This window comes from Terrapene carolina, unplaced genomic scaffold (assembly GCF_002925995.2).
Source record: "Terrapene carolina triunguis isolate 2854851 unplaced genomic scaffold, T_m_triunguis-2.0 Scaffold361, whole genome shotgun sequence".
NCBI classification, from domain to species: domain Eukaryota; kingdom Metazoa; phylum Chordata; order Testudines; family Emydidae; genus Terrapene; species Terrapene triunguis.
Genome location: NW_020664712.1, coordinates 763,150 through 774,177, shown reverse-complemented (window position 1 = coordinate 774,177; position 11,028 = coordinate 763,150). Strand labels below are relative to the sequence as shown.

The 11,028-nt window shown below is 60.4% G+C and overlaps 1 protein-coding gene across 1 annotated transcript; it reads left to right on the top strand.

Moving 5' to 3' along the window:
• Positions 1-813: 813 nt before the first annotated feature.
• Positions 814-4,856, top strand: LOC112123392 (alpha-2,8-sialyltransferase 8E-like). Its single transcript, XM_029912883.1, has 6 exons — positions 814-875; positions 2,632-2,718; positions 2,911-3,055; positions 3,263-3,375; positions 3,929-4,015; positions 4,394-4,856. The coding sequence occupies exons 1-6, from the start codon at positions 814-816 to the stop codon at positions 4,854-4,856; spliced, it is 957 nt and encodes a 318-aa protein (XP_029768743.1).
• The last annotated feature ends 6,172 nt before the right edge of the window (positions 4,857-11,028 follow it).

Sequence of the window (11,028 nt, the reverse complement as noted above, 5' to 3'; positions counted from 1 at the left end):
CAGACCCCAAACATCCCTGCCGGACCATGGACCAAAACAGGAGCCCCATGTGCGTGGGGAGGGCAGGGGGGAGGGGCTTTGGGGGCACTGGCCTCTGAGGGACCCACTGAGTTATGGGGGCATGGCAGGGAGTGGGATTCAGTGGGGCAGAGGGTGGGTGGGTGAAGAGGGATGGATGGTTGGTGATGGGCTATAGATGGGGCTGGGGGCGATGTGGGGGGAGGGGAAGGAGGTGGTGGGAGGCGGGATGTGGGGGAGAGAAGGGTATGGGGGCTGGGTGGGGTGTGGGGAGGGGAAGAGAAAGGGGTCAGTGAAGCAGTGTGGGGGCGGGGAAGGAGGTGCAGGGAGAGGAGGGGCCGAGGAGGAGCGGGGGCTCTGTGAGATGGGGAAGGAGGCGGTGGGAGGGATGTGTGGGGAGGGGAAGGAGGCGGTGGGGGGAGGGGAGGAACGGGGGCTCTGTGAGATGAGGAGGGAGGCGATGGGGGAGGGGGGGTGCTGCGGGAGCCCGGAGGGGCGGAAGGTGAAGGAGCTGGTGCGGGGGAAGGGGAAGGGTTGTGGGGGAGGGAAGGAGGCGGAGGGAGGGAAGGAGGTGGTGGCAGGGATATGGGGGAAGGGAAGAGAAAGGGGTCAGTGAAGCAGTGTGGGGACAGGGAAGGAGGTGCAGGGAGAGGAGGGGGGAGGGGAGGAGCGGGGGCTCTGTGAGATGGGGAAGGAGATGGTGGGGGGAGGGGAAGTGCTGGGGGATCCCATGGGGGGCGGCTCTCCTGGCCGTGTGTAACCCTCCTTCGCCTTTCCAGCTCCGAGGCCCCTGTGATGGGGGCAGAGCAGTGCCGGAGGCTGGTGCAGAACTGGAGCGCAGGGACCCTCCCCGCCAGGTGAATGGGGTCGGGCACATCTCGGGGCAGCCCCTCCAACCCCCCCACCTCAGCGCCGGGGCCTGGGGGTAGATTTCCCCCCGCCCGTCCCTGCCCCGGCCCCCCCGCGGCCCCCCCCCCCCCCCCCCGAGACCCTCCCCAGCCGGACACACCGGACCTAGCGATCACTGGGCCCTTACACCGAAAATCACCCCGCATCCAGCCCCCAGAGCCTGGGCACGGCCCCCAGATCAGCTGGACCCCCAGAGCCGACACCGAGCACAAGCCCCGTAGCTGATCCCAGAGTAAACAGTGTAAAGCTTCGTTCACTAGCCAGGGGACGATCTGGAGCGCTGACCAGCCGTGTCCCCTCAGGTCTCCGATCTGGGGTGCTGTTCACACTGCTTTGCTGGGAGACCAGCCGCTCCTGAATCGCCCTGCAGAGCAACCAGCAAACTCCCCATCCCAAACATGCCCCGGAAACGTGCCTTGTCCTGCCCAGCCCTCTCCTGGGGAACACGAGCTCATACGCGGCCTGTCGTTTATTAACAGAAAATGAGGTGCGCCACTCTGCTTATCTCAAACAGTTCCCCACTCAGCTCAATCCAAACACACCGGCTTTGATCACACACATTTATTAACTGCAGCAGACTGATTTTAAGTGACTATAAATAATGAGCCATAAAAGTCAGAATCGGTTTCAAGAAAATGAAAGTCACCCACAACTAACGTAACAAGCGGCGTGAATTCGAAGCCAAGGTCTCTCTGAATCTCTTTCCGTCGAGACGTCTCCCGCAGTCCCAACGCTGCTTCCTCGGTTCTTCAGGTATTGTGGATGCCGGAAAGGAGAGAGAAATGGGGACATCTGTTCTTTCTCACAGTCCCTGCTCTTCTTTGGTACTCATGTTCAGGAGACAGCAAGTCTGTGTGGACGCGAACTCCCAGCTGTTCCTTTGTCAAGATGTCGATTTTTCACCCAGACCCTCTTTCACCCAGACAGTGGGGATGGTCCATTTGACACCTGGCTGAAGCATTGGCTAGTCTTTCATCTCTAGGGAACTGGTTGGTGGCTGCCTCTCAGACTTGGAATATGTCTTAGTAATGCCATACAGAGGAATCCTGTAACTTTACATGCACTGTCGCCACCTATATTTTACCAGGACAATAATGCTCAGCAAATTATGAGTTTTCAAATGATACCTCACAAGGCATTCTTTGTACAAAACTTATCATAGTCCTGCGAAAGGGGGTGAATATAGGGGTACAAAACTGGCACAAGGATGAAGAAATCAGAGAGTTAGTTGCAGGTGAAATCCAGCAAACATCTACACGCCAGCTAAATCCGAAGAGTGACTGAGTCATAGTGATCTGTCAATTCAAAGTGTCTTTCAGGGCGGGCCTGGGAGGCGGCTCCTGGGGATCTCTGGCGGCCGTTCAGAGTCTCTGCCCCCTCTGAATTCAAAGAGCTGAGAAGATGGGAAATTTCCGGTGGTTTTGTTCAGCTTCCAAGCCCAGGGGACAAGCTCCCTGCCACGTAGCATTTGCCAGGTGCGACCGGCCATTGACCAGTCCTGTGTGTTGCGATGATCCCGCACCAACACGCCGGGGAGCTGGGCCGGCCTCTGGCGATGAGTGTGTCAGACCTTAGCTAACGCCGGCAGCCTGGGCTGGAGCTGGCAGAGGGGGCCGGTCGGTAGTGGGGGGCCAGAGGGCCCCTTGGGGGCGCAGCGAAGGAGGAAGGGGGGCAGATCAGTGACTCTCTGTGTCTCCGTCCCAGGCTGGACCAGGGCTGGATGTTGAGGCAGCTGAAGCTGGTGCAGAGCTGCCCCTGGGCGCATAACGCCAGCGCCCTGGGCCAGTACAGGTACCCCCCACCCCAGTGCCCTGCCCCCCTGCTTCCTCTCCCCCCACCCCTCTGCCCCCTCCCTCCCCCGATGCTGCCCCAAATGCCTCCTTCTCTACCCCTCCATGCCCTCCCCCAACCCCCCTTGTCCTCTGCCCTCTGCTGCCTCCGACTACCCCACCCAGCTGCCCCTCACCCCTCTCCCCCACACAGGGAACAGCTGCGGGGCTGCTGTAATGCCTCAGCCAAGCTGGTGCTGACCCGGGACAACACCCCACTGGGCTCCCAGATCGTCTATGACGGAGAGCCGGCCAAGAAGTATCCAGTGAAGGAGGAGCTGCTGGAGATGCTGCCGCAGGTAGGGGGCGCTGGGCTGGGAAGGGGTGGGGGGTGGGGTCAGCACTGAGCGCTCCACCCCAGAGCTGGCTGCATCTCAGAACCGGGTGAGGGGTACTTTATAAACAGCCCCCCCCATGCCCCACCCCAGAGCTGGCTGCATCTCAGCATCGGGAGGTGGGCCCTCTGCATGGTCGGTGGGTGCTGACCCAGGCCCCCTCCCCCGCAGGTCTCCCCGTTTCAGGGCGCCCCCTACGAGTGCTGCGCCGTGGTGGGGAACGGGGGGATCCTTCGTAACAGCAGCTGTGGCCCCGAGATCGACCGCGCCCAGTTCGTCATCAGGTAATGCCGGCCGGGGAGGGGGGGAGATGGGAGCAGGGGGAAGGAGGGTTCAGCGTGAGTGAGATGCAGGGGGGGTCAGGGAGAGTGGGGTGAAATGGGGGGCTTAGAGAGTGGGGTGCCAGGTGGGGGGGTCTCAGTGCAGGACAGGGGGTCACCAGTTGAGGCAAGGGGTGTGAGACCCATTTAAAAGGCCAGGGTGGGGGGAGCAGTACCAGGGGAGGGCGGCGTGGGCGGCCAGTGACCCGGCCGTTGGGGGAAGGTAGCCCCTGGCCTCTCCCCTTGTTCCCAAGGCCCCGCCCCCCATCTGCCCTCCCCTTCTGCCCCCTCCCTCACAGGACCCCGGAGCACCCTCACCCTGGCCCCCAGCCCCAGCCGAGCTCTGGGAACGCAGGAGGGGGGTGACCTGGGGGCGGAGCTAGGCTGTTTCAGAGACATTGCCTACGCTACTGGCTGCCCATGGAGGGCGGTAAAGACCTGGGGCACCCCCATGGGGTGGGGGGCACCGGGCTCCCCCGGCTGCCCCCAGCTCACGCCGCCTCCCCCCGCCCCCCAGGTTCAACCTGCCCCCCATGGACTTTGCTGACGACGTGGGCACCAAATCGAGCATCGTCACCATGAACCCCAGCATCCTGCACGCCCGGTACCGGGGCGATGAACCGTGGGGGGAGGGGCACCCTGATGGGAACATGTGGGGGGGGTGTGAATTGGATCAGAACTGGCGAGGGGGTTGAGACCAGCAGGGGGAGGGATGGGTTGTATTGGGACCCATGGGGGGAGCCGGGATCAGAACTGGGGGGATGGAGGCGCAAGCCCGGATAGACACCCCCGGCCATAGGGTCACTGGGGGATCGGTGGCAGAGGAGGCCCAGCCCCAGCCCCCCAGTTGGCCATAGAGTCACCATGGGATCAGGGGCAGAGGAGACTGAGCAATGGGACTGCCGTGGGAGGGAACGGGACTGGCACTGGGGGACGGGCCATGCCAGGACAGCGTCTGACGGGTGTCTTTCCCTGGCCGCAGGTTCAGGGGTCTGAGCCGCTGGCGCCGGCCCTTCGCGGAGGCAGTGGGCACCTACGGGGCCCCGCTGCTCCTCATCCCGGCCTTCAGCTTCGCCGCCTACACCGCGGTCTCGTCCCAGGCACTCTACACCCTGGAGGACTTCGGCTCCCCGGCCCGCGCCGTCTTCATGAACCCCGAGTACCTGGCGGGGCTGGACGGGCACTGGCGTTCCCGTGGCCTGCGCGTCAACCGCCTCTCCTCGGGCTTCATGCTGGTGAGCGCCGCCCTGGAGCTGTGCCAGCACCTCACCCTCTACGGCTTCTGGCCCTTCCCCACGGACCCCGAGGGGCAGCCCCTGTCCCACCACTACTACGACAACCAGCCCCCCAAGCCGGGCTTTCACGCCATGCCCGACGAGTTCACCCGCTACCTGGGCATGCACCTGCAGGGCGCGCTGCGGCTGCATCTGGGGCGCTGCCGGTGAGGGCCCGGCCGGCAGCCACGTACAATGAGCTGCGGCGTGGCTGGATGTCGGGGAGCCAGGGGCGGTCTCCTAGCCCCGCGCTGGGTCCAGCTCTTCCCAGCATGGGGCTGTAACGATGCTGGTTCTGGCGGGACCCAACTGAGAGTGCCAATTTAGGACACATCGCTCAGAGCAGGGCAGTTACAGTCCAAGGCTGGGGGTTTTCCACCTCTAAGGCAAACCAAACCAGCCAGATGGAGAAGACTTCGGTCTCACCCCACTGGCTAACCACAAGTCACACAAGCAATTCCCTTAGACACTCCAGTTTCCCAGTATCCCCACCAGGGCCACTCATTATGGGGACGAATGGTTAGAAAACCAGAGACCTTCGCTTCTGGTGGGACCCACAGGCCAGGTCAACTCCTCCGGTGTCTGATCAGGAGTTGGGGGGAATGGGGGGAACCCAGGCCCGCCCTCTACTCCGGGTTCCAGCCCAGGGCCCTGTGGATCGCAACTGTCTATAGTGTTTCCTGTAACAGCTGCGTGACAGCTACAACTCCCTGGGCTACTTCCCCAGGGCCTCCTCCCAACACCTTCTTTGTCCTCACCACCGGACCTTCCTCCTGATGTCTGATAACACTTGTAGTTCTCAGTCCTCCAGCAGTACGCTGTCTCACGCTCAGCTCCTTGCACGCCTCGTGCTCCCAGCTCCTCGCACGCACCTCACTAACTGAAGTGAGGTACTTTTTAAACTCAGGTGCCCTGATTAGCTGGCCTGTCCTAATTGATTCTAGTAGCTTCTTCTTAATTGGCTCCAGGTGTCCTAATTAGCCTGCCTGCCTTAACTGGTTCCAGCAAGTTCCTGCCAATTCCGATTTTGCTAGGTGGGGCGGGGGGCAACTGTAACCGTGATTCCAGGGGCTACTTAGGCACCTGAAAACTTCAGTTTTTTGGCAGGTAACTTAGCAATGAGCGGGCAGGAGAACCGTGTCTAACTCCTCTATAAAATAAAGAAAATTCAATAAATATTAGACCCACTCCGCTCTATTACGAACATGTTCTGCCACCGTGTGGCAAGTCACTGAAGGGACACTGGTTAGGTTTAAAATGTTAATGTCTATTCTTACTTTGTTACTAACTCTGCGGAGAGAGAGACCCTGTCAGGACTCCTGGGTTCTCTCTCAGCTCTGGCAGGGGAGTGGGGTTTAGTAGATTACAGCGGGGGGCAGATATATCTGGGTTCTATATAAGAACATAAGAGCGGCCAGACTGGGTAAGACCAAAGGTCCATCTAGCTCAGTACCCTGCCTTCTGACAGTGGCCAGTGCCAGGTGCCCCAGAGGGAAGGAACAGAACAGGGAATCACCAAGTGATCCATCCCCTGTCACCCATTCCCAGCTTCTGGCATACAGAGGCTCGGGACACCATCCCTGCCCATCCTGGCTAATAGCCATTGATGGACCTCTCCTCCATGAATTTATCTAGTTATTTTCTGAACCCTGTTATGGTCTTGGCCTTCACAACATCCCCTGGCAAGGAGTTCCACAGGTTGACAGTGCGTTGTATGAAGAAATACTTCCTTTGGTTTGTTTTAAACCTGCTGTCTATTAATTTCATTTGGTGACTCCTAGTTCTTATGTTATGAGGAGTAAATAACACTTCCTTATTTACTTTCTCCACACCAGTCATGATTTTATAGACCTCCATCATATCCCCCCTGAGTCATCTCTTTTACCAGCTGAAAACTCCCAGTCTTATTAATCTCTCCTCATACAGCAGCTGTTCCATATCCCTAATAATTTCTGTTGCCCTTTGTACCTTTTCCAATTCCAATAGATCTTTTTTGAGATGGGGCGACCACATCTGCACGCAGTATTCAAGGTGTGGGCGTACCACAGATTTATATAGAGACAACATGATATTTTCTGTCTTATTATCTATCCCTTTCATAATGATTCCCAGCATTCTGTTAGGTTTTTTGACTGCCGCTGCACGTTGAGTGGATGTTTTCAGAGAACTATCCACAGTGACTCCAAGATCTCTTTCTTGAGTGGTAACAGCTAATTTAGACCCCATCATTTTATATGTATAGTTGGGATTCTGTTTTCCAATTGCTTTGCGTTTATCAATATTGAATTTCATCTGCCATTTTGGCGCCCAGTCACCCAGTTTTGAGAGATCCCTTTGTAACTCTTCCCAGTCTGCCTGGGACTTAACTATCTTGAGTAGTTTTGTATCATCTGCAAATGTTGCCACCTCACTGTTTACCCCTTTTTCCAGATCATTTACAAATATGTTGAACACAACTGGTCCCAGTACAGACCCCCGGGGGACACCACTATTTACCTCTCTCCAGTCTGAAAACTGACCGTTTATTCCTACCCTGTTTCCTATCTTTTAACTGGAGTGCCTGGCAGTGCCTTCAGGATCATCTAACAATCCTTAATTTAATTTAATGACAAGCCTTGTGATCTTAATCGCCCTGTCTCTGGTTATAAACAAACTCCCTGCCCCTTGGGGGCAACACAGAACTTATCACATTCCACACTCAAGCCCATCTGGGGCTCGGGCACGTGCTGTGAGTAGACGTCAGGTATGAAATCTGGGGGGGCCCCACCAATCCCCCCTGAATGGCGCCCCCGCAGACAGCACAGGTGAATCAACTCCTTGAGCAAGACCGTCAGTGCTTCCTTAACTGCTGCCAGGGTCACTCCCCTGCTGTCTGCCACATTTCCCTGTAATGAGCCCATCCACAGCTGGGGGGAGTTGGGATGGGGGGGAGGAAGGTGTGTGTGTGTGTGTGTGTGTGTCTGTCCCCCTGCCGCCCCCTGCTGGAGGGGACGGGCCCTGCTCTGTGTGTGTCTATGAGGTTTGTTTCCCTGCGTGTGAACGGAGCCAGTGAATGATTTTCGGCCAATGTTTCATTTCCCATAAAAAGGCTGTTGGGGGGCCCCGACCCCCTCTGTGGCTGTGAGCGGAACCCGAGGGCTCGTCTCCGGCCAGAGCAAACGACCCGGCGAAGCGCCGGTGGTCGAAGCAACCCCGTTGTGCTGGGCCATTTGCAGAGCCCTGGGCGAGGGTTGGCACCGCAGGGCGGGAGTTCGACAGGTCCCCGGATTTCCCTTGTCAAACAACCCCACAAAGGGTCCCAGACCTCTGAACAGTCACTGAAACCTTTGGGGGGGGGGGACCAAACCTTCCAGGGGGCTTTGTTCCGCCCAGTGACACGACAAGAGGGAGATTTTTCCGGGGGGCCCATATTGGCCAGGGCCCCTGGGCACAGGCCCCGGGGGACTGTTGGGTAAGTGGACACTGCAAGTGGGAGCAGACGTGCTTGCGGCCCCGGATCCAGCCCTTGGCCCCGTCCAGCCCTTCGCGTCTAGGCGGGGCCACGTGGAGGCCACAAACCCCCCGGCCGGAGATCCCGCTGCAATCAGGCAACCGCCCGCTGCACCAGTGCCTGGCTCCTAGCCCGACCCCTGCTAGCCCTCCCAGAGCCTCACACAGCCCTGGACCAACAGGAATGCAGAATGTCTCCCCGACGCGCAGCACTCACTCGAACGCTGGAGGAAAGAAGCTTGAGGATCAGGGTCTAACAGCCTCACCTGCCATCATGGAAGGTAAGTTCTTGGGGCCAGCATTAGACTGAACTGCTCTAAGAGTGCCAGGGAGAGAACCCAGGAGTCCTGGCTCCCTGACCCCCCTGCTCTAACCCACCAGCCCCCATTCCCCTCCCAGAGCTGGGGATGGAACCCAGGAGTCCTGGCTCCCTGACCCCCCTGCTCTAACCCACCAGCCCCCATTCCCCTCCCAGAGCTGGGGATGGAATCCAGGAGTCCTGGCTCCCAGCCCCCCCTGCTCAAACCACCAGCCCCCACTCCCCTCCCAGAGCCGGAGAGAGAACCCAGGAGTCCTGGCTCCCAGCCCCCCCTGCTCTAACCACCAGCCCCCACTCCCCTCTCAGAGCCGGAGAGAGAACCCAGGAGTCCTGGCTCCCAGCCCCCCCTGCTCTAACCACCAGCCCCCACTCCCCTCTCAGAGTCGGGAGAGAACCCAGGCGTCCTGGCCGGGCTGTCCCTTACCCAGCCAGGCGTCTCTAGCTGATGCGATGGGGCAGCATTGCCCAGCGTGGGTGCTCTGTGGGTCAGGGCGCTGCCCGGAGCTGCCCCCTTTTATCCGACTGCCCCAGCTGGAGCAGCTGTGTTTGCCCTGGCTCGGATTGCCCAGGACAATGGGGACGAGACGCCGAGTGAACGGCCTCTCCTCCCCGGACAGCAGGTGACACGCGGCGGCTGCGGGCTCTGCCCCGCCCGGATCCAGGGGCTCAGGGATCAGGACTGACTTCGGATTGACGCCGGGGGGGAACCCAGCTCAGATTCCAGCCCTGGAGCAGCTCCGGGTGACCCGAGACCTGAATCCACCCCCACCCCTCCCGGGTTCGGGCGTTCACGGTTAGACCCGGTTGAACGCTGCGTCTCTAGCTGTGCATCGGCTTGCACATGCGTGTGCTTGTGTAACACGTGTGTCTCTGTGCGGGTGTCCGTGCGAGAGGGAGTGTGTGTGAAAGGACACACGTGTGGGGAGGGTGACCAGACAGCAAGTGTGAAAAATCGGGATGGGGGGTGGGAGGTAATAGGAGCCTATATAAGAAAAAGCCCCCAGAGCTTTGGGGCCATAGGGGGGCTCACAGAGCCCCTGGCAAGGGCAGGGGTGCCAGGATGGGGGGAGCAGGGGGCCATGCCCCTCCCACTTTTTCCAGCCGTAAGGGCGAGCGACGGGGGTGGGGAGGAGGTGGAGAGGAGCAAGTAGGGGCGGGATCTTGGGGGGAAGAGGTGGGGCAGGGGCGTGGCCTCAGGGGGGCAGCATGGGAGGGCAGGGCCCCGGTTCGGGCACCGGTGGCCCCCCACTTTTAGGGTGCTCCCATCGCTCCTGGCAGGGAGGGTGGGGGAAGAAATGGAGGGACCCCCCGCCCCCCAGTGCACAGAACTGCTCCGGACACGGGGAGCGGGTTCTTTCGAAGCTGGTTTGGCGTCGAGGGGTGCAAAGGAGGCCGCGAGTGTGGAGATTTTTTTTTCTAGTTGCTGTCTGGTCATCCTCCCCACACGTGTCCTTTCACACACACTCCCTCTCGCACGGACACCCGCACAGAGACTCACGAGTTACACAAGCACACGCACGTGCAAGCCGACGCACGGCTAGAGACGCAGTGTTCAACCGGGTCTAACCGTGAACACCCAAACCCGGGAGGGGCGGGGGTGGATTCGGGTCTCGGGTCACCCGAAGCTGCTCCAGGGCTGGAATCTGAGCTGGGTTCCTCCGGCGTCAATCCGGAGTCAGTCCCAATCCCTGAGTCCCTGGATCCGGGCAGGGCGGAGCCCGCAGCCGCCGCGTGTCACCTGGTGCCCGGGGAGCGTCTCGTCCCCATTGTCCTGGGCAATCCGAGCCAGGGCAAACACAGCTGCTCCAGCTGGGGCAGTCAGATAAAAGGGGGCAGCTCCAGGCAGCGCCCTGACCCACAGAGCACCCACGCTGGGCAACGCTGCCCCATCGCATCAGCTAGAGACGCCTGGCTGGGTAAGGGACAGCCCGGCCAGGACATCTGGGTTCTCTCCCCGGCTCTGGGAGGGGAGTGGGGGCTGGTGGGTTAGAGCAGGGGGGCTGGGCACCAGGACACCTGGGTTCTCTCTCCGGCTCTGGGAGGGGTGGTGGGTTAGAGCAGGGGGGGCTGGGAGCCAGGACTCCTGGGTTCTTTCCCCAGCTCTGGGAGGGGAGTGGGGTCTAGTGGTCAGAGCACTGGTTGTTAAGGGCACAGCAGCAGGGGATTGGCCTCCTTTCCCTCCCCTCCAGGGCCGGTTCCCCCCTGTGACCCCTTCCTTTCAGACATGGCGACACTGCGCTGGCTGCCCGGATGCCTGGGTCCCTTCGTTGTCACTCTCTTGGTCGGATCCCCTATTCCAGTGGGTAAGTGCAGAAGGGTGGGGCCGGCTGTGGAGAGATGGGTGAAGGGCTCTTGGGGCCCTTTTCTGAAATCTTTGCCCCCCTGGGGCGGGGTGTTAAAGGATGCAGATCTGGGGGCTGCAAATACTCCAGACCCCTGGGTTCTCTCCCTGGTGCTGGGAGGGGGGGCTGGTGGTTAGAGCAGGGGGGGCTGGGAGCCAGGACTCCTGGGTTCTCTCCCCGGCGCTGGGAGGGG

Bases quoted from the DNA above. Each gene is read 5' to 3' on its own strand.
- LOC112123392 (XM_029912883.1), top strand. From the start codon at position 814: ATGGGGGCAGAGCAGTGCCGGAGGCTGGTGCAGAACTGGAGCGCAGGG. The intron at 3,056-3,262 runs GTAGGGGGCGCT...CCTCCCCCGCAG, and splicing joins TGCTGGAGATGCTGCCGCAG to GTCTCCCCGTTTCAGGGCGC. The intron at 3,376-3,928 runs GTAATGCCGGCC...CCCGCCCCCCAG, and splicing joins CGCGCCCAGTTCGTCATCAG to GTTCAACCTGCCCCCCATGG.